Below are 22,761 nucleotides of genomic sequence, written 5' to 3' on the forward strand. Positions count from 1 at the left end.
AAAAAAAAAGAAAAAAATATTTTTTAGAGAGATCATTGGGCACCAGTGGCTCTCGCTACTCAAGAGGCAGAGATCAGGAAGAGTTCAGTTTGAAGCCAGTCTGGGCAAAGAGTTCAAAAGATCCTATCTCAAAAAAAATCAATCACAAAAAAGGGCTGGTGGAGTGGCTGAAGATCTAGACCCTGAGTTCAAACCCCAGTATCGCCAAAAAAAAAAAAAAAAAAAATCACTGGGGGCCAGGTGTACCTGTAAGCATAGCTACTCAGGAGGCAGAGATTGAGAAGATCGAGGTTTGAGGCTAGCTGAGGCCAAAAGGTCACAAGACCCCGTCGCAATCAATAAAGGCTGGGCGTGGTGGCGCACACCTGTGTTCCTAGCTATGTGGGAGGTGTAAATAGGAATTTCATGGTCCAGGCTGACCTAGAGCATAAATGTAAGACCCTACTCAAACAATTGATAGACCACCTGACAGCGTGAGGCCCTTAGTTCAAACCCCAGTACCACCAGAAAACACATCACTGGATACACTGAACACATGTAGACCTTTTCTTGTTACTGTTTTTCACACAATACAGTGTAACACCTAGGTACCTGGCATTGACATTTTACTAGGTATTACAAGTGATCTACAGATGATTTAAAGTATATAGGAGAATTGCATAGGCTATATGTAAACACCATGTCATTTTATTTTATTTTTCTTTCATTTTGTATTTATTTTATACTGAATTTATTTCTGTGCTTTGTGGGGGTGGTTGGTTGTTTGAGACAAGGTCTCACTATGTAGATCAGGCTGGCCTCATTTTAGAGATCTGCCTGCCTCAGTCTCCTGAATTACAGGTGTGTGCCACCATACCTGGAGAGCTTTTCTTTTCTTTTTCCTTCCTTCCTTCCTTCCTTCCCTCCTTCCTTCCTTCCTTCCTTCCTCCCTCCCTCCCTCCCTCCCTCTCTCTCTTTCTTTCTTCTTTTTTTTTTTGTGGCACTGGGGCTTGAACTCTGGGGCCTACACCTTGAGTCACTCCACCAGCCCCTTTTTTTGTGATGAGTTTTTTTGAGATAGGGTTTTTTGAACTATTTGCTTGGGCTGGCTTTGAACCATGCTCTTCCTGATGTCTGCCTCTTGAGTAGCTAGGATTATAGGTTTGAGTCACCAGCACCAGGCTCTTTTTGTTTGTTTGTTTGTTTGTTTTTTCTTTTATTATTCATATGTGCATACAAGGCTTGGTTCATTTCTCCCCCCTGCCCCCACCTGTTTGTTTGTTTTTTGAAGTACTGGTGTTTGAATGCCTGAGCTCAACCACTGAGTCACACCTCCAGCCCCTTCCAAGGTTTTTTCTTTGTTTATTTTTGAGAGGGAGTCTTGCTGTGTTGACCAGGCTGGCCTCAAACTCCTGATCCTCTTGCCTCATCCTCCTGAGTAGCCAGAACTACAAATGTGCACTCCATCTTAGGGGCTTTGCTCACCTGGATGTGTTCAGTGACACAGAATTGACATTTAAGTCTGTATTGCATTACTCTGCATTTTAAGCATGTGCAGCACTCATTTTGGTTCACAGTCTGTGTCCAGCCCCACTGTTTGACCTGGGCACACCTACCAAAGTGGCACGCCTGGCTTCTGTAAGGTGATATTTTTCAGCTACTTGTGACTTTTTGGATATGCATACTCTCGATGGCCTAGGTGGGTTCATAGGTGTTACAAAAATGAACACAAATACTTGAAACTCTTGATTTGCATGATTTTGTGGGGTTTCTGGAGCAAATGGATAACAAATCATTTCTACAGAACACCTAAAGCCACTTGCAGGAAGAAGACGCCTTATTTTTTTTTAAATTTGGTGCTACAGATCAAACTCATAATTGCAGGCATGTGCTCTCTCACCAAGCTATAGCCCCAGCCCAGAGGATGCCATTTTAAACAAGGGACTTTAGCCTCTGAGAATTTCAGTATCCCTAAGGAGCCCAGCACCCATCCTCCACAGACGCTGAAGTTGCTGGGGGAAGACCATGTAATAATACCTCACCACCCGGGCTAAGTATTGTTCACCTTTTGTTGTTTGCTTCATCTGTTTTGTTGCAGGTTTTTTCAGGATAATTTGAAACTCAGAAGGACTTAAAAATATAAACATGTCATATGATACTTATCAGATTAACAACTCTTCTTTTATATTAGTAAATACCTAATCTATAAATAAGTGTTCTTTATTTTTTGAGACAGTGTCTCATTTTCTTGTCAAGGCTGATCTCAAATAAGTGAGTTCAAATAATCCTCCCACCTCAGCCTCCTAAGTAGCTGGGGCTACAGGTGCGTGTGCCACTGTGACTGGCTATTTATGTGTTCTTGTTTCTCCACAAAATGTCTTTTTTTTGTGGTACTAGGGCTTGAACTCAGGACTTTCCCCTTAAGCCACTCCACCATCCCTATATTTGTGAAGGGTTTTTTGAGATAGGGTCTCTCAAACTATTTGCCTGGGCTGGCTTCCAACCTCGATCCTCCTGATCTCTGCCTCCTGAGTAGCTAGGATTACAGGCATGAGCCACCAACACCTAGCCACAAAATGTCTTTTTATAGTTCATTTGTTCAGAAGTTTAATCTGATCATAGTAATCCAATTCTTTCACACCTTTGGCTGTTAGGTCTCTTGGATTTTTATTATTCTGAATGGTCTCTTCTACCCCACCCATTTATTTCTATGTCATGAATTTGTGAGAGAAACTGGGCTCACTTGTCCTATTGAATGTCCTCATTCCTTGTGATAGTATCCAATTTCCTTTATGTATTGTAAACTAGTGGTTAAAATTAGAGTTTTGATTAGATCCATGTTCACAGGCAGCATCGTATATTTCCTATTGCAGCATATGTAATAGTGCTGTTTATTGAGTGTTTATTATATGGCAGGCATGGTGATACTTTAAAAACAGTACGTAGTTTCTGGGGGGATGGGTTTAATTGTGACTTGATATCAACTTAATTCTGCAACCCCACTAGACACTTGGAGGCAGGTAAGTGGGATGAGACAGCCATGTCTGGGTATGGGAGCACCATGCACTCTGCAAGGTTGGAGCTCCAAATGAGAGGGTCTCCAAAGGGGCTGGTGTGATCCTCTTTAGGTGTCTCCAAGACAGCCTTGTGAGGGGAGGATACTGTTGCAGTTCTGATCTCACAGATGGAGAACCAAGGTGTGGCCTCCCAAGCCAGTGTGCTCTTCCATGCTCGCGGCTCGGCTTCAGAAGTTCAGACATCCAGAGGACAGCCTCCTCCTTCTTTGTCCTTGCCTTGTTTTGTGCCCTCCTCTTGCCTTTTCTCCCTCTCCATGGTGACTCAGCACTGACCCATGCTGGTCCTCATGAAAACGAGGCCATCTGAGGATCACTTGTGTTGAGACAAGGATGATAAAGCCACGCTTCTCTCTTCTTGTCACTTATCAAAAGTCCCACCCCTTTCCCTCAGCCAACTTGTAATGTTTGAATAGATTAGTGAGATGACAAGACCTTCACCTTGAGCCACTCTGCCAGCCCTTTTTGTGATGGGTGTTTTCGAGATAGGATCTCATGAACTATTTGCCTGGGCTGGCTTCGAACTGTGATCCTCCTGATCTCTGCCTCCTGAGTAGCTAGGATTACAGATGTGAGCCACCAGTGCCTGGTGACATTTATTTATTTGTTTATTTTTTATTTTTGAGAAAAGTTCTTGCCATGTAGCTCGGTTTGCCCTTGGACTCACAATCCTCCTGCCTCAGCCTGTTTTTTTTTGGCTGGACTGGAGATTGAGGTTAGAGCTTCATACTTGCAAAGCAGGAGCTCTACAGCTTGAGCCACACCTCCAGTCCATTTGGCTCTGGTTATTTTGGAGATGAGGGTTTTTTGAACTATTTGCCTGGGCTGGCCTCAAACCTCCATCCTCCTGATCTCAGCCTCACAAGTAGCTGGGATTATAGGTGTGAGTCACCAGTGCCCAGCTAGTCTCAGCCTTCTGAGTGCTAGAATTGCAGGTGTGGCCATCAAAGCCAGTTGGTGAGATGACATCTTTTCATCCTCTTGCTGAAAGAGAGGGAGGGAGGGAGGGAGGGAGGGAAGGAAGGAAGGAAGGAAGGAAAGGAGGGAGGAAGGGCAAGAAGGAGAGAAAAGAAAAGAATATAAATTAAAACCACAAGGGGGCACATCTACTCTTCCATCACAATGATCCCTGTAAGAACATGGTGGAAGCGTGTAGGCTGCTGCCATGTAAGCAATTGGAACCCTCCAACCTTGGTGGGGGTGTAAATTGATACAACCCTCTTGGACAGTTCTTCATCACAGTCATTTAAGCAAATAATATACTACCTTATGGCCAGCACATCCTCTCCTGGGATAACAGAAATAAATGGTAATTTACTCCAAAAGATGGATTCAAAAATATTCATAGGGATACCACTTATAGGAGCCCCAAACTAGAAACTGGTTCAAATGCTCACCAATGGCTAAATGGATAAATAAAATGCACTGTGTTCATACAGTTAGGCACCACATTAAAAGGAGCAGACTTTGGACACATGCCATGGATGAATCTCAGAAACATGCTGAACTAGAAAAGGCAGACACAGACAAGTGTATGGTGGAAGTTTCCATTTCTGTGAAGTTCCAAATTAGACCAAGCGGAGCTCTGCTGACAGTGGTTAGAAGGCGTTATCTCACGAGCACTGCTGAGAGCCAACATGAAGGAGACTGTTGGGGCTGGTTACACAAGTGTACATATAAAATGTTGAGTTTTATAATTATGACTTGTGAACAATAGTGTATGGAAGTTAGACCTTGTGCCACTCAGGAATTAAGAGGATTTGTGGCGGGCCTAGTCCCCAGTTCTCTGCCAACCCTCTCTCTTCCCAGACTGCATACATGACTCCCAGTAGCCAGGCCTGAGGATGGCAAGGAAGGCAAGAACCTTGTTCCTGCTCTTTGTCCCTCTGTCCTATTTAGACCCAGGACTAATATTTACCTTGCAAACAGGAAATGGGGGAGGGACAGAAGCAGTCTGGTCCCAGGAGCTGTGTAGGACCAGAAGCCTCCCTAGGCTGTACTAGGGCAGACAGGTGGGTGAGCAGAGGCCTGCCAGGGAGACCTGGGGTTTTGGACTGGTGCCTATTTAGAGGCAGGAGATGGAAGATGACAGACAAAAGACTCAAGGCCCAAGGAGGACCTAGTTCCTCCTCCGGGCTACCACACACCAACACACCTCCACAGCACCCTGGCTGGGAAGGGGGAAAGGGACTCTTGTCATCAGTGACTGAGAGGCTGGGCCAGGGTTGGATGTTTCTATCCCTGGTCATCCTAGGGCAAGGTGGCAGCTTTCATCTAGTCACATCCTTATCTCTCTTCCTCATATCTGTGTGCTGTGACTATACAAACCTCCTAACTCACTGGTTTACATGCACAGCTCTAATTCTTAAGTACTTATTATATTCCATGGGCTTTATGTCCATAACCTCCCATAGTTCTCACAAAAGTAACATCCCCACTGTACAGATGAGGAAACCGAGGGCCACAGAGAGTCAAGCAACCATCACTGTTGGGATTGGACAGAACATTCAGATGGTCTTGTGGCCTCACTGACCTATGTTCACTCATGTCCCAAGGAGGGAGCTAATGGATGATGGGCTTTTCTTAGTGACTGGAAACCATCCATCCCTGGGAGGACCTGTCTTCCCTGATGGCGGGGGTGGGCCAGAGGACTATCTGCTTGTCCCCAAGGCCCTGACCTGCTGACCTCTCCCTCGCCACTGATTTCTTCATGTTGGTTCAACATTAACCCAGAGGGACCAGGACAGTCCCTCAGATCCTGGGAGCCAACACACTATGGCGCACGTCCGAGGCCTGAGGCTACCTGGCTGCCTGGCCCTGGCTGCCCTGTTTAGTCTTGTGCACAGCCAGCATGGTAAGATGGCACTTGGAAGCCAGGGCAGGCTGGAGGGCCCCGGGCTAAGCCTGTAGGCTGGGTTTCCTGGTTGGCAGAGAACACTGGGTCAATCCCTAGGTGGGCCTCAGACCAGAGTGTCTGGCTTAGGGCAGGAATCAGGTGCTTAGGGCTGGAAGGAAGGTGACTGCTTCTCTCTTCCAGTATGGGAAGTGGATATAGAGCAACCCATGAAAGAAGGGTGCTTGTGGGCTATGTTTAGCATCCTTCTGGATTCTTCTGCATCCCAGACATCCCCTCTTGGAAGCTAGCAGGGCAGGGCAGGTTTGCTTCCTGCCCAACAATGGCTAAGATTGCCCAGCTCCCTGAGGTGACTGTCCCATGCCCCTCCTACCGCAGTGTTCCTGGCCCCTCAGCAAGCACTAGCACTGCTCCACCGGGTCCGCCGTGCCAACAGCGGCTTCCTGGAGGAGCTGCGCAAGGGCAATCTTGAGCGAGAGTGCGTGGAGGAGCAGTGCAGCTACGAGGAGGCCTTTGAGGCCCTGGAGTCCTCCAGTGCCACGGTGAGCCGCCTGCTGGTGAGGAGGGTGGGCCCTCAGGGGCCAGAACATGGGACCACAGAGAAGGCCAGCAAGGAGCATCTCAACTCGTCACCTGTTGAAAACTTCAACTCACTCATTTGACCAGGCACCTTCATCCTCTCTTGGGGGTCCCTACCCCTGGGGCTGTGTCATGGTTGCAGGATCTAGTGAGGCTTGTGACATCAAAGTGCCTCCTTGGCCTTCAGCACCTGGCCACATTGAGGCTCTCTGGGGTGCCTGGTGCTGGCTAAACCCTTTCTACCACTTCTGTGCCACTGTTGCAGAGAGCGAGGTCCTGATGAGGTCAGGAACACTGGGCTCTGGTCTTAGTGTTTCTGGGACTCTGTGCAGCCTCTCCCTTCCTCCAGGCTCTGCCAGGTCCCCACAAACCCCTCTTCTCCCAATTACCCTAGCCTGGGAGGACACTGATCAGTCTGTGTGCTGGGGAGACTTCCTGTCCTCATATACTCTTCTTCATTTGCAAAAGAGTAGGAGACTCAGCCAGAAGCCTCCCCAGAGCCTGCCCCTGTGAGCAGGGTAAGGGAGGATGGGCGCTTAGTAAACAAGGCAAAACTCTACCCTTCCAGTCTCACTCCTTGTCCTTGCTTTTCAGGATGTATTCTGGGCCAAATACACAGGTAAGTGCCAGGTAGGGTTTGCACCAGCAAGGGAGGCCTGGGGACTTCAGCTAGAGAACATTCTTCCCCGGAGATGCATACATCTCTTCCCTCCCTTCCTCCTTCCCTCTCTTACTCCCTCCCTCCTCTTCCTCCTTTCCTTCCATCAATCCCTCTCTCCAGCTCTGTGTTTCTGTCATCCCACCACCCTTTACTTCAGTCCATCCTGTCCCTATACCAATCCCAGAGGTGTTTCTGGTCTTTTGTAGCTTGTGATTCCGTGAGGAAGCCTCGAGAGACTTTCATGGAATGTATGGAAGGTGAGGGCTGACAGGACACGGCAGGTGGGAGATGCGGGGGGGGGGGGGGGGGGGGGGCGGGGGGGGGGAGGCGGGGAGGCGGCGGGTGGGGGGAGCCTGGGAGGAGAGGAGAGTGTGTGTAAGAGTAAGTGGTGGGGAGTTAGGGATCATGGCCCAGCTGGTGATCTCCTGCACCTGATGTCACCATTCTGCTCCTGTGGTTGAGGGTGTGACTTTGCACGTGGCTCTGTGTCTGGCAGTTGGCAGGCAGGATGATTAGTGATGGAAGAACAAAGGAATGGATGAGTAAGACCTCCTCATTTGCCTGACCAGAGCCTCTGTCCACCTTCATCAGAGCTCTGACCATGTCCCATTCATTCTCCAAAACCTTCAATGGCTCCCCATCACCCACAGAGTGAAACAGGTTTCTTAGCCCCACAGACTTTGCAAGTCTGGTCTTAGTTATCCATTTTAGAACTCCCATTGTACCAAACATGAACTCCAACCCCCACTCCAACAGCAAGCCCATCTGTAAACATGTCAAGATGTTTCTACTTCTTGGCTCTTGCTTACATTATCACCTTCCCCTGGAGCAATCATCACTGCCCACTGAAAGCCCCTGTCCTTCAAGGACTAGTTCAAGTGCACCACAGCAATCCAAATCTATCTTTAGTCTGACAACAGGCTGAGCTTCAGGGAGCTTCTTAATCACTGACCATAGTTTCAATTCATTTTTTTAAAAAATTACCAATTTTTATTTTGATGTTTTTGAGATAGGGTCTTACTATGTAGCCCAGGCTGGCCTCAAACTTGTGATCTTCCTGCCTTAGCACCCAGAGTGTTGATATTACAGACATATACTACCACACCTGGAGGTGCTGGGCATTTAAAGTGCATTGAATAATCTTTGCTTTCAAGAACTCACAGTCTCAGAAAAACAAAAGCACAAAACATTAAAGTGATTACTAGAAAGATTCTGTTCCAGATGTCAAGAGCACCCAGGAGAAGGGGTGTATGCTTTGCCAGCAGAATCAGGGATGGCTTCCAGAAGTAGGGTCTACCTGGCCTTGTGAGATGCACCGATGAACAAACCTTCTGAAGGTTTGTTCCAAGCAGAGGGAACAGCATATGCAAAGGCCTTGAGGAACAGATAGGGACTGGGAGACCAGGGTCAGACTTTTTCATTTTACCAGTCACAAGGAACCATGGAATAGAAGCTCTATGAAAGCAGGCACCTACCTTGACTGTGACCATTTTATCTTACTCATAGCTATGTCCTTAGCCCTGTGACTGTCAGGTGGTGGGCCCTCAGTGAATATCTGGTGACGGCTGTTAAGTGGATAGTAGAACTGTTAGATACATGCAGGTTAGGGATGGTGGACCAGGGAGAGCTTGGATGGATGGGCAAATGGCACTTTACTAGGAAGGAGGAGGGACAAACCTCAGGATCTGATACTGACCCAGGTTGGGTCTCTGCAGGTCTCTGTGCCAAGGATCTGGGTATGAACTACCGAGGGACTGTGAACGTCACCCGATCGGGCATTGAGTGCCAACTATGGAAGAGTCGCTACCCACACAAGCCTGAGTGAGTGATGGGCAGGTCTGCCTGGCAGCGGGCTGAGTAGGGAGCAAGGGCATCTGGGAAGGCCCAGGCTCCTGCTGAGCAACCTCCCCTTCCAGCGTCAACTTTACCACCCATCCTGGGGCTGACCTGCAGGAGAATTTCTGCCGCAACCCAGATGGCAGCACCATGGGCCCCTGGTGCTACACCACAGACCCTACTGTGCGCAGGGAGGAATGCAGCATCCCCATCTGTGGTGAGCTGGGGGCAGTGAGGTAGTTGGTGGCCAAGGTGTTGTCACGGGGCCTGGCAGCCTGGGATGAGTACCAAGATCCTTGCCACAGTCAGAGCCCAAAAAGCCTCTTATCCAGGGGGGTCAGAAGACCTGGGTGAGCTGGCCACAGCCTCCTCTTCTCCTCCCTGGTTTTGGCTTCCTGATGCTCCAGGCTGTGTCTCATTCCAACACCACTCTCTATTCTACCAAGGTAATTCCTCCAGGAAGCCCTCCCTGACCACTTCAGTCCACATGCCCTTTTCTTTTCTTTTTTTGTGGTACTGGGGTTTGAACTCAGGGCCTACACCTTGAGCCACTGCACCAACCCTTTTTTTATGAAGGGTTTTTTCGAGATACGGTCTTATGGAACTAATTGCCCGGGCTGGTTTCAAACCACGATCCTCCTGATCTCTGCCTCTTGAGTAGCTAGGATTACAGGCGTGAGCCACTGGCGCCCAGCTCCACATGCCCTTTCCTGAGCATCACAGAGCAAGCCTCACACAACCCACAGAATTCTGTCATTATTTCCCATGGTGTGTTACTCAGCTAGAGCCAAAATAATACTGCAAAACAGATGCGGGCATCATCTCAGCAGCACACCACAATAAGTAGTTATTCCTTATATCCCTGCGGCAGAGTGGGCTGCAGGCTCTGCTAGGAATGATGAGTCCAGCCAGGCTTGGCTGCAGTAGGGCTCAGATCCCTCCACTTACACTCATGCTGCAGCTAAGGCTGGAAGACACCAGGTCCTGGGAAAGCTCTTCCCATGCTGATGGCAGACGCACAAAACAGTGAACAGAAGTACACGGTTTGTCTTAAGGCCTAGGCTCAGAATTGGGAGTCAGTCCTGCTCACCTTCCACTGGTCAGAGAGCAAGTCACATGATCAGAGCCAAGGTGAAGACAGGGCCGCACTGTCTGTGGTAGATTCGCAGGGCAAAGGATGTGGATGGAGGCAGGGGTAAAGAATCCCTATCAGTAATTCAACGTGGGAACACAGGTTCCTGTTCTTTGCCCTCTGTGGATCCCTGTTGGATCCGATGGTCTATCCTGAAACTGGTCCATTTAAATTCCCAATTATCTTAACTGCCTTTTAACCACCCATCCCCTATACAATGACAATCACTATGTCGCAGGCATGCTGAAATGGACTTCCTGTCCATGAAGACATCCTTGGTAGACTCCAGCATTCTTTACTGAGCCCTGTAAAAACACAGACTCCTTAAAAAACAAAACCCAATCCAAACCAAAACAACAACAAAAGCCATCAGGGAGTCTGTAATACGTTAGGGACATCCCAGGAGGCCAAACCTGGTTACCATCTCTAGTTTATCATTGGCACTTACCCTGTATGTTTATTTAATCCTCTCAACAACCCTGCAGGCCTGAGTAGCCCACTTAAAGGCAGGTGACTGAAGCTGGGGGAGGAGCCCAGGGATTCTCAGATGTGGTCCCACCCACTCTACCTCTGCCTCCTCCCCTACCAGGCCAGGAGGGGCGTGTCACTGTGCAGATGACTCCTAGGGCTGGAGGCTCCAGGGTGAGTCCGTCACCCCAACCAGCACAGTGCGTGCCTGAGCGTGGCCGGCTGTACCAGGGGAGCAAAGCGGTGACAGCCCTTGGGTCCCCATGCCTGGCCTGGGCCAATACTAAAGCCAAGGCGCTGAGCAAGGACCAGGACTTCAACCCCGACTTGAAACTTGAGGAAAACTTCTGCCGCAACCCAGATGGGGATGAGGAGGGTGTCTGGTGCTACGTGGCAGGCGAGCCTGGCGACTTTGAGTACTGCGACCTCAATTACTGTGGTGAGCCGGACGGGCAGGGGGCCTGGGAGGCGGAGGGAATAAGAAGAACGGTCACTCCTGCTTTTCCAAGACTTACTACGTGCGCACTTGAGTGGGTGCCTTCATAGCAGCCTTAGGGAAACCCGGCAGGGACAGGTCCTATTCCCATTTTATGGATGAGCAAATTGAGGCCTAGATAAGTTGTTACCTAGTGACTCGGGTGCGCGTGCGCTCTAAACCTCAGCACCAAATGTGCTCCAAGGCCAACAGGGGCTTAGGAAGGTATAGGGCGAGGGCGAGGAACCACCACCTCAGCCCCAGCCAGTGCATGGGTCCTTACAGAGGAGGCGATGGAAGAAGAGGCAAGCGAGGATGGGGACGAGGTCATCGGAGGGCGCACCACGGTGGAGGAGTTCCAGACCTTTTTTGATGAGAAGACTTTCGGCGCGGGGGAGGCAGGTGAGGCATCCGCGGGCGTCCGCGGGACGCCGGGGCCGGTGGCCAGGATCGGCTCCTCATCTCCTGGCTGTTCCGCAGACTGTGGCCTGAGGCCTCTGTTCGAGAAGAAGTCGGTGAAAGACAAAACGGAAACGGAGCTTCTGGATTCCTACATCGAGGGTCGCATCGTGGAGGGCTGGGACGCGGAGATTGGCCTCGCTCCCTGGTGCGTCCTGGGCCCCCGGGCTGCAACTCCCTCCTCCAGGACAGTTGATTGCTCCTGTCCCCCGCCCGCAGCCCTGGCAGGAATTTTTCCCTCACCCGCTGGGCTTCGCATAGCCCAGCTTCCACCCTCGCACCTGGCAGCACCCGTTGCACTGGCTCTATTATGTCCCCTCAGCAGAAGGCCGAGCCCAGAAAGCTTAAGTGACTTGACCCAGGCTCACTAATGCGTTGCACAGCCAGGACTTGAATCCTATTCTTCTGACTCCAGAGCTGTGCTAAGCTGTGCGAACGCTGCACTAGAAGAGGCGGGGAAGGGTGCAAAACTGCAAAATGCAGGTGACCTGTAGCATCACACCAGGGCTCCAGGCCTTTGGGACAGCAGGGTCAGGCTGGATCTGAGCCCAGTAGCAGCCCCCTACAGCTATTCTTAATCTGGGACTTCTTTCTACTTCTAGGGCTGGCGAAGGGCGGTACCCAGTTCCTAATGCTTTCTGCTCCCCTTCCCAGGCAGGTGATGCTTTTCCGGAAGAGTCCTCAGGAGCTGCTATGTGGGGCCAGCCTCATCAGTGACCGCTGGGTCCTCACGGCTGCCCATTGCCTCCTGTACCCGCCCTGGGACAAGAACTACACTGAGAATGATCTTTTGGTGCGCATTGGCAAACACTCCCGCACCAGGTACAGAGCTGCCGCCCATGAGCGGCTGGCCTGGTCTGAGTGCTCCAGAGTGCCCATGAGGGGCTCTGGTGGCTCTGGGGCATGTGGGTGGGAGCGCATCTACACACCCCCCGTATAACATCCCAGCAGTCTCCACTAGAAAAGTCCATTTGGCCATGTCCTGACTGAAGCTTGGAGTTGGGGACAGAGAGAAATCCTGCTATGTCCCCAGCCTCCACTCCAGATACCCGTACATGATCTAGGTATGAGTCTCTTCAAATAGTGACTCTTTGGCCAGGGTGTGTCCATCCCTGTCTGTCTGGCCTGTCTGACTCCAAAGCTCTGTATGGCTTGAAAGAAAGACACTACCAGGGGGCTGCCAAGGAAGGAGCTGTTAGCCTTGTCCCCTCCCTGGTGGCCCACTGGTCACTCTGGCTTCCAATCCTGAGGGCAGACAGTTTCCTTCCTCAGGGAAGTGGCTGCCACTGTCTGCAGCCTCTTGGTTTCTCTGCTGACCGCTGGGTCTGCACAGGTACGAGCGGAACATTGAAAAGATCTCCATGCTGGAGAAGATCTACATCCACCCCAGGTACAACTGGCGGGAGAACCTGGACCGGGACATTGCCCTACTCAAGCTCAAGAAGCCCATTGCCTTCAGTGACCACATTCACCCTGTGTGCCTGCCCGACAAGCAGACAGTGGCCAGGTTGGTGCAGGGGCATAGATCAAGTCCTAGGCCTGGCTGTGATGCTGTGGGGCCTGGCAGATGTGCCAGAGAGAACTCAGAAAGTTCTTTTGTGTGCTGATATTTTAGATTTTGGTTTCTAGGGGAATGGTGTTGGGGCCAGGAGGCTCCTGGAGGGATTTGGTTCTCACCAGGTCCTTCTTCCTTCCCCAAAGCTTGCTCCAGGCTGGATACAAAGGGCGGGTGACAGGCTGGGGCAACCTGAGGGAGACGTGGACAACCAGCATCAATGAGGTGCAGCCCAATGTCCTGCAGGTGGTGAACCTGCCCATCGTGGAACGACCAGTGTGCAAGGCCTCCACCCGGATCCGTATCACCGACAACATGTTCTGTGCTGGCAAGTCTGCACTGCTGGGGCTGGGGAACAGCAGGGACAGGGTGGGCAGCCTTGAGACATGTCACAGGCACAAACCTGGGCTCCTGGCTCTAGGCACTTACAGGCCAGATGATGTTGGGCAAGTTGCTGAACCTTGTGGAGGCTGTTCCTTCCTCTGTAAAATGGAAACCATGCTGTAGGCTACTCGAGTGGTAAATGTGGTAGTGTGCACATGGTGTTTGGTGTGGGTTTCATCTGTCTGAGCTCAGCACCAAGAGTCCTGGGTGGGGACTCTTGCAATTATATTGTGAGTGCCTGCCATGTTCCAGGCAGCATCTGGGGGGTACACAGCAGCTAGTCCTGAGGTGCTTCCTTCCTAAGAGGGAATGTCAGTAATCAGATCTAGAACATCATCCCTGACAGAGAGTGAGGGGGACAAGTGGGTTGGAGAAGGTCTTTCTGAGAAGGTGATGTTTGAGTAGACACTAGAAGTCCAGGAGTGAGCTAGGCATGTGGAGGAAGGCATCAGCGGGGTCAGCAGGTGTGTAGACTCTAAGCAGGAGGGAGCTCGGGAGGTCTCAGGAGCAGCAGAGAGGGCTATGTGGCTGGAGTACAGTGAATCCAGCCAGGGCAGCAGAGGAGGAGGTGAGAGATGAGAGATGATGGATACCTCCCTTAGCACCTGGAAGCACATTAGTTTTTTTGTTTGGTGGAACCAGAGTTTGAACTCAGGGCCTCATGCTTGCTAGAAAGTCGCTCTACCACTTGAGCCACTCCGACAGCCCAAATATTTATTTATTTATTTGTTTGTTTATTTATTTGGCAGTAATGGGATTTGAACTGAGGGCCTTGCTCTTGCTAGGTAGGCGCTCTACCACTTGAGCCATGCCCTTAGCCCTTTTTGCCTTAATTTTCAGACAGGATTTTACTTTTTTGGCCTGGCATCAGCCTTGGGCCACCCTTCTCCTACTTATGCCATGTAGCTGAGATTACAGTCATGTTCCACCACGCCCAGCTTGTTTTGACAGGGCTGGTCTTGAACTATGCTCTTCCTGAGTAGCTGGAATTACAGATGTGAGCCACCAAACTTGGCAATAGTTGAATGGTAAACAAACAAATAAAAAACTAAAGATATTCTCTGATATAGCCACAGTACCGCTTAAAATTTATTTGTTTATTTTTATGTGTGCTACTAGTACCAAAACCCAGGGCTTTATGCATGCTCCACCCCAGCCCTATAGTAGCATTTTTTAATTTTAATTTGTTTTGTTTCGTTTGTGGTACTGGGACTTGAACTCAGGGCCTTCATCTTGAGTCACTTCACCAGCCTTATTTCTGTGAAGGGTTTTTCGAGATAGGGTTTTGCCACCAGTGTCTGGCAACCATAGTAGCATTATTAAAACCAGGAAATCAATCTGGAGGCTCACGCCTGTAATCCCAGCTACTCAGGAGGCAGAGATCAAGAGGATCATGGTTTGAAGCCAGCTCAGGCAAATAGTTCGAGAGACCCTATCTGGAAAACATCTAAAACAAAAAAGGGCTGGCAGAGTGGCTCAAGTGCGAGAGTGCCTTCCTGGAAAATCTGAAGCCCTGAGTTCAAACCTCAGTAACACAAAAAAAAGTAAGTAAATTTTTTTTTTTAAAAAGAACTTGGGTTAATTCTCGCCCCTTCACTGTGTTATTTTAGAATACCATTAGGTTCATTTGCTTCTGCTTGCATTCAGTTTTATCCATTCCATCTTTGTTGTTTTTGAGTGAGAGGTTAACATGGTCGAAGTCAAGCCTGTTAAAATGGTTACCACACACGCAGAGAAGTGACGCTCTCCCTTCTTCCTATCCTGATCTCTTTCCCCTTCCATTCTATTTCCATCCTTATCCTGTAATTAACCATTCACATCGCTTGAGGCTTATTCTTCTTCCTGTGTTTTCTGCACAAATGTGCAGGCATAGGTGTATTTTCTTATTTCTTCTTCTTTACACACATGGAGTATAAACAAAGTAGTTTAATACTTTGCTTTTTTAAAACTTAATATATCCTAGAAATGCATTATATTTGGTATAGTTTTTCCTTATTCATTAAAAAATTTGGGTCTGGCAGAGTGGCTCAAGTGATCAGAGCACCTACCTAGCAAGCATTAGACCCTGAGTTCAAACCCCAGTGCCACCAAAAAAAATTGTATAGTCATAGTGTACTCTTATTACATGGATGTACCATAGCAATAGTTATTATTTTCATTATTATTGTTAGCTATTTTGCAGTGCTAGGGATGGAACCGAGGGCCTCACACATTCTAGGCAAGTGCTCTACCACTAAGCTGCACCCCAGCCTGTGATGTACCATAGATCAACCACCGTGCATATGTATTTTTATATCGCTGGAGGTGTGTCTTCCAGTATTGCTGGTGTTGCTAAGTCAAGAGGTAAACACATGTGATTTTTGTTAGCAATTTTCCACATTTCTTTCCAGAAGGGTTGGCCCAGTTTGCATTTCCTTTGGGAGTACGTGGGAATCACTGTTTCCCATAGTAGAATGTCATCCTTATTAATCTCCCCCATATGGGAAGTGAAGAATAGCATTTCAGTTTTTTTTTTTTTTGGCAGTACTGGGTTTTGTTTTGTTGTTTTTTTTTTTTCAGGATACTGGAGTTTGAACTCAGGACCTACACCTTGAGCCACTCTACCATCCCTTTTCAGTGATGAGTTTTTTTGAGATAGGGTCTTGCTAACTATTTTCCTGGGCTGGCTTTGAACCATGATCCTCCTCATCTCTGCCTCCTGAGTAGCTAGGATTACAGGCATGAGCCACTGGTGCCCAGCTTAGTACTGGGTTTTGAACTCAAGGTTTCTGTTTTTGTTAGGCAGGCACTCTATTGCTTGAGCCACAACTCCAGCCTTTTTGCTCTGGTTGTTTTTGAAGATAGGGTCTCACTTTTTGCCCAGAACAGACCAGCTTGGGTGGCAGTCCTCCTATTTATTTTTAAATTATGGTTTATTTATTTATTTGGTGGGACTTTGTTTGAACTCAGGGCTTCCTGCTTGCAAAGCAGGCACTCTACAACTTAAGCCACACCTCTGATCCTCCTATTTTAAGCTTCTTCCTGGCACTTGGGATGACAGGTATGTCACCAAACCCAGCTAGTTTTCCACTGAGATGGGGACTTGCTGACTTTTTTGCCTGGAACTGCTATCCTCCCCATCTCGGCCTCCTACAGGCTTGGGATGACAGGCACATAACACTGCCCAGCTATTAGTTGAGATGGGGTTTTGTTCAGCTGACCTGGAAGCTCAGTGCTTCTGATCTTAGCCTTCCAAGTAGCTAGGATTATAAGCCTGAGCCACTAGTGACCCACTTTTTTTTTTTTTTTTTTTTTTTTTTTTTGTGGTACTGGGGTTTGAATTCAGTGCTTGCAAAGCAGTTGCTCCACCACTTGAGGCACACCGCCAGTCCATTTGGCTCAGTTATTTTGGAGATAGCGTCTCTCAAACTATTTGCCCAGGCTGGCCTTGACCCTCAGTCCTCCTGATCTCAGCCCCACCAGTGCCCTTTTTTTTTTTTTTTTTTCGAGACAGGGACTTACTTTGTAACTGAGGCTGGCCTCAAAGTTGCGATTGTCCTGCCCCAGCCTCCTAAATGGTGGGATTACTTAAAAACTCCACAGTTTTTAAACAAAAAAAAAAATTTTTTTTTTTTTTGGGAGCATTGTGGTTTGAACTTGGCCTCGAACTTGCTAGGCAGTTGCTTTTACTGCTTGAGCCACTCCTCCAGCCCATAATAATGTCAAATATCTCATTTGTGATTTTTTTTTTTTGGTGGTACTGGGGTTTGAACTCAGGACCTCACACTTGAAAAGCAGGCACTCTGTCACTTGAACCACTCCACAAGCCTCAGCTCAACAGTTTTAGGTTGCCTTTTATTCTTGTCAGTACTGAGGTTTGCACTCAAGGGCCTCACGCTTGCAAGTCAGGCTACTCTGTCAGCCACCTAATTTGCCCTTTTCAGGACTGGTGGCATGGTTCAAGGGGTAAAGGCCTGCCTAGCAAGCATGAAGCGCAAAGCTCAAATCCCTGTAACTGTAAAGAAAACCAAAATTGTCTTTTACTAATTGCATATGAAGTTGAATATATATGACTGGACCCAATCCCTTGTGGCTGTTGGGTAAGCCCTCTACCAGTGCTACATCCTTAGCTCTTGGTTTTTGAGATGGGGTAGGGTCTAGCTGTGAAGCTCAGGCTGACCTTGAATTTATAATCCTCCTGTCTTTGCCTCCTGAGTGCTCGGTGTACCGCTGTGACTGGCAAGTTATTTTTTCAGGACTGAGGATTGAACCCAGGGTCTTGTTGCTAGACAAGCATTCCACCACTAGCTGTACCCCCAGACTATTCATATATATGTATATATTTATATTTTTTTTCTTTTTGTGGCGGTATTTTTTTGAAGTCAAGGCCTATACCTTGAGCCACTCCACAAGCCCTTTTTTGTGATTTTTTTTTTTTTTTGAGATAGGGTCTCATGAACTATTTCCCCCAGCTAGCTTCGAACTTTGATCCTCCTGATCTCTGCCTCCTGCGTAGCTAGGATTACAGTCATGAGCCACCAGTGCCCAGCTGATGCTCACCAATTTATTTGATTTTTTTATTTTTGTGGTGGTACTGGGGTTTTGAACTCAGGGCCTTGGGCTTTCTAGCCAAATGCTCTGCCACTTAAGCCATGCCTCCAGCCCCAAGAATTTTCAAAGATAGTTAAGTTGTTTAACACACACTACATTATATGGAAATTTGGTAAGATAGCAAAAGACAGGTTTTATAGAAATTTGGTGTCAACAGGTGAGTAAACAGAGAAGGAAAAACAACCAGTAGCAACCAATCCTCCAAGAAGCTTTGCAGCAGGTGTGGCAGTCATGGAAACAGGCCTGGCTGACTTTGGCGTAAATGGTCAAAGGTCCCAGCTGTAGGCTTTGAAATCCGGTATTCCTAGCGCTCTCCCATCCAAGTATTAACCAGGCCCAACCCTGCTTAGCTTTCAAGATCAGATGAGATTGTGTGTGTCAGGGTGGTTATTTGTGCTGGGGGCCACACCTCCCACTGACTGTTCCCAGCTAACACTTGTGGTGGGGATACAAAAGCACACCTGTTCATGGGAGACACAGGCCTCTTCTGGTGGTGGGTCTTGACACCGTGGCTCCCCTTGTTGAAACTTCACCGTGCTTCATAGCAATACAGGATGTTCAATCCAAGCTTCCCTTTCTTCCTCGCTTGCCTTGGGGATACACCAGCTCTTTGAGACTTCTCTGACTCACTTCCTTCTGTGTTTTCCCTCATGTCATGTTTTGATTAAAATCTAGAGGACAAATACATGTGGCAATAGTTCTGGAGGCTGGGAAGTCCAAGAGCTTAGCACGGACCTCTGGTCAGTATCAGTATATGGTGAGAACCTTCTTGCCGTGTCATAAAATGGCAGGCAACATCATCTAGACAGCACAAGCTGCTCTCCCCTGCCTATCTGTATGTAAGTTCTTTGTGAGATTTGTGAGGTGGCCTTTATTTGGGATGTATATCACAAAACATTTTCTACTGGTTTATCAGGTTTTTTTTTATTTAAAAGAAACTTCTGTACACACACACACACACACACACACACATACACACACACACACACACACACACACACACACACACACACCACACACACACACACACACACTTGCCATGGAATTAAGAAAAATTTTTAGGCTGAAGATGTAGGTCAGCCTCTACTAAGATGTGGAGTACTTGCTTAGCATTTATGAGAACCTGGGTTCGATCCCCAGCCTGGCAACAAGCAAACAAACAAAAACAGTTTTTCCTTGCACCAAGTCACAGAGGAGTTCACTGGGTTCCTTCTAGAACCTGGTTTCAGTTTTATACCCTTAGATCCCTGAAGGATCCCATTTATTTTTGTGTATGGTGTGAGGTATGGATCTAAGCTATCTTTTCTAAAATAACCAAGCAGCCATCACTACACCATTTATTCCAAATTCCACTTTGCTCCAGTGATTTGAGATTTCTTTATCACACTCTTGGTTTCTATGTGTGCTCACCTATGTTTCTGGACATTCTGTTCAGTCCCGCTGTGCCGTTGTCTACTCCTGCCCTCACACATTTTTTGGTTTTGCTGTGCTGGGGATTAAACCAGGGTCATGTTAGGCAAGCGCTCTGCTGCTGAGCCCCAGCGGCAGCCCCACAGCACTGTGAGAGGTTTGGATGCATGCAGCGTCTGATAGGGCTAATCTTACTTGTTTCCAGTTTTCCTGGAAATTCTTGCAAATTTGTTTTTCCATATGAATCTATGGCCAGTTTAGTATGCTAAATTTCATGTCAACTTTTCATCTCCATAAAAAAAAGCTTGCTAGTATTTTTGTTTGGATTATGTTACATTTATAAATTAATTTAGGGGTTGGTAGGGTATCTCAAGTGATAGAGTGCCTGCCTTCCAAGCGTGAGGCTCTGAGTTCAAACCTCAGTACCACCAGAAAAAAAAAAAGGGCAGGTATAAATTAATTTAGGTAGAACTGACATCTTTTTGGTGTTTATTCCATCCAAAGATAAAAAAATGTCTTCTCAACCCCAGCACTGCAGGTACTCTACCACTTGAGACACATCCAGTCCATTTTTGCTCAGGTTGTTTTGGAGATGGGGGTCTCACCAACTGTTTGCTCAGGTTGCCCTCGAACCTCGATCCTAACAATCTCAAGTCTCCCAAGTAGCTAGGATTATAGATGTGAGCCACTGGCACCTGGCTTTCCCCCTTATTTTTGAATAAATAGCTAGTGGTTTGCCAGTTTTACAAACACAGCTGGTATCTAGTCTCCTGGTGCTTACCACAGGCTGTGTTCTTACACTGACTCTGTAGAAAGAGGAGGGAAAATATACCTACCCCACATACACCTCAGCCCAGGCCCTGTGCCTGGTCTATATTTGTGAGTGGGAAGACATGGGGTAGGAAAAAAAAAAAAAATCTAAGAATTTGACTTGTTAAATTAGATTTGTCGTTTTCCTTTTTTTTTTTTTTTTAAACCATTGTGATGCTGGGCCTCAGTCTCCTAGGCCTTGGAATGCAAGGCAAGCACTCTACCACTGAAGTGTACTCCTAGCCTTGCTGGCTTTTTGAGCTGAAAAGTTTACCACCTTTCTTTTTAGTGCTATGCATTTTCCTCTGTATTTCAAAAAATTCTCAGTTTGTATTGCCCTTTCATCTAAAAATTGTTCAGTAGGTTTTTTTGTGTGTGTGTCACTGGAGATTGAACTCAGGGCCTCCCACTTGCTAGAAAGGAGCTCTACCACTTGAGCCACTCCACCAGTCCTTTTCTTGTGATTTTTTTTTTTTTTTGTGAATTATTTGCCTGGGCTGGCTTTGAAGCTCAATTCTCTTGATCTCTGTTCCTGAGTAGCGAGGATTACAGGCGTGACCTACTGGCACCCGTCCATTTTCAATTTTTAGTCAAGGTGTTTTTTCACACAGGTTTACTTAAGGATATATAATTCAAATACAGTTTTCTTCTGTTTTGTAGTTGTGTTTTGGGAGACAGTGTTATTACTGGAGGTCTTTTAATTCTTATTTTGTTTTCCTATAGTATCTTTCTGTGGGTCTACTTAGTTTTCATCTGTTTGTATACTTGAGATTATAAGATTCCTAATTTGATTCTGCCTGCTTCTTCTATCAGCATATATATATATTTTTCCATCCTCATCTCTACACACATTTTAGTTGAAGTCTGAGTGTTCCTGTATTCTACCTATGTTGAAGGTAGTTTTGGTGTGTAGTTATTTTTATTTTCTGCATTGTTTGTGGAGGATATGTGGGGAGTTTTGGATTAATAGGATTGTCAATATCCTCAGCTCCCTGCAAATCTAACTTGATTTTCCTTGTTTTCTTGGACTAGGGTTTGTGCTTGCTAAGCAGGGCAGGTGCTCTATCACTTGAAGCCTTCTAATTTGCTTTTTAAGAGTCATTCTCTGAATTCAAACCCCAATACTATTCTTCCATATCCCCCCCCCTCAGAAAAAAAAAAAAGTCATTCTCCCTATTTGGTGAAGAATGGACTGTGAGAAGAAAATAGGAAAACTGGTATGGGGAGTGTAGGTGACTTGACCAGAGGTGGAAATAGTTGGATTTGAATTATATATTGGAAGACAGAGCCAAAAATCTGCTAGAGAACTACATTTGTGTGGTGAGGAAAATAAGTTCTAGGATGACCAGGTCACATGGATACATGTAGGGCTCTGGAAGGGGAGTGGCTCCTGAGCACCGCTGTTCTCTCTCAAGGTTTCAAGGTCGATGAAGGGATGCGAGGGGATGCTTGTGAAGGTGACAGTGGGGGACCATTTGTCATGAAGGTAAGCTTCTCTAAAGGCCAGGAATGGGGAGGGTTGGGTGAGGAGGAACCCGAGTTTTCAGAAATAGTTCCCTGGCAGGGTAAGACTGACACTACTTGAACTTGACTACTGAAAAAAACACTATCTTTCTTTTTCAGAGTCCCTACAACAACCGCTGGTATCAAATGGGCATTGTCTCATGGGGTGAAGGCTGTGATCGAAATGGGAAATATGGCTTCTACACACACGTGTTCCGCCTGAAGAAGTGGATACAGAAGGTCACTGAGCGGTTTGGATAGGGGCCACTTGCATTATGGGCTCCTCATTGCAAAATCACAGAAATCAATCCAGTGAAGGAATTATTTTTTGTGGTTTGTTTCTAAAATAATAGTTCCCAATAAAAGTGACTCTGCCAATGAGCCTCAGTGCTCCTAGTGCTGTTCATGGGCAACTCTGTGGACTGGGCTCAGAAAGAGCCAATAATACTGATGGATAAACAGGACTTCCAAAAATCCGTCATCTCCAGAGAGGGAGAGGATAGGTTGAATTTATGAGCATTTAAAAATGTTCTGCAACCCAGGCTTTAATGGATTATCTTATTTAATCATCACAACAGGTAGGTACTATCCTTACAAGAGGTTGGTAAATAAATAGACTTGGAATAGTTTGTCCAAAATTATACACCTAAGAAAAGGAAAAGTAGGACTTGAAACAATGAGAAGATGAGGCGGCTGTGCTTCTAGTCGCTCTGCTGTCAGGGCTGTAAAGAACTCGTCCTAGGACCAGAGGAGAGGCAAGAGTATCTAACTTCTCTGATAAGACCCTACATCCTTCCTTATGTCATTAATGGCAGATTTATGACCCCAAGAAGCCAAGTGTATAGGTTCCTAGCATGACCATTTGGGCTTATATTCTGGCTCCAACTTTAGAAGGGTCAAGATACCAGACCTCCTGAGCCTCGGTTTCTTCATAATTTAAAAGACGTATATAATGACATAAGGTTGTCAGGATTAAATGACTTGCATAGTGT

General features: G+C 47.3%; 1 protein-coding gene and 1 non-coding gene across 2 annotated transcripts; both read left to right on the forward strand.

Moving 5' to 3' along the window:
- The first annotated feature begins 5,751 nt into the window (after positions 1-5,751).
- Positions 5,752-22,150, forward strand: F2 (coagulation factor II, thrombin). The gene is made up of 14 exons (XM_020156426.2): positions 5,752-5,907; positions 6,286-6,449; positions 7,081-7,105; positions 7,354-7,404; positions 8,863-8,968; positions 9,064-9,200; positions 10,705-11,022; positions 11,344-11,460; positions 11,539-11,665; positions 12,172-12,339; positions 12,851-13,024; positions 13,219-13,400; positions 21,682-21,752; positions 21,890-22,150. The coding sequence occupies exons 1-14, from the start codon at positions 5,829-5,831 to the stop codon at positions 22,028-22,030; spliced, it is 1,860 nt and encodes a 619-aa protein (XP_020012015.1). The 5' UTR covers positions 5,752-5,828; the 3' UTR covers positions 22,031-22,150.
- On the forward strand, positions 20,221-20,353 carry LOC141416637 (small nucleolar RNA SNORA51). The gene has a single exon (XR_012441268.1). It is a non-coding gene; the product is annotated as a small nucleolar RNA SNORA51 (small nucleolar RNA).
- Positions 22,151-22,761: the final 611 nt, after the last annotated feature.

The sequence above is a fragment of the Castor canadensis genome, chromosome 1 (assembly GCF_047511655.1).
Source record: "Castor canadensis chromosome 1, mCasCan1.hap1v2, whole genome shotgun sequence".
NCBI lineage: Eukaryota > Metazoa > Chordata > Mammalia > Rodentia > Castoridae > Castor > Castor canadensis.

What these genes read in the sequence shown, in the direction of transcription:
- F2 (XM_020156426.2), top strand. Translation starts at nt 5,829, where the DNA reads ATGGCGCACGTCCGAGGCCTGAGGCTACCTGGCTGCCTGGCCCTGGCT. An exon ending in CTGCGACCTCAATTACTGTG is followed by an intron (nt 11,023 to 11,343) that starts GTGAGCCGGACG and finishes GGGTCCTTACAG; the next exon opens with AGGAGGCGATGGAAGAAGAG. An exon ending in GACAAGCAGACAGTGGCCAG is followed by an intron (nt 13,025 to 13,218) that starts GTTGGTGCAGGG and finishes CCTTCCCCAAAG; the next exon opens with CTTGCTCCAGGCTGGATACA.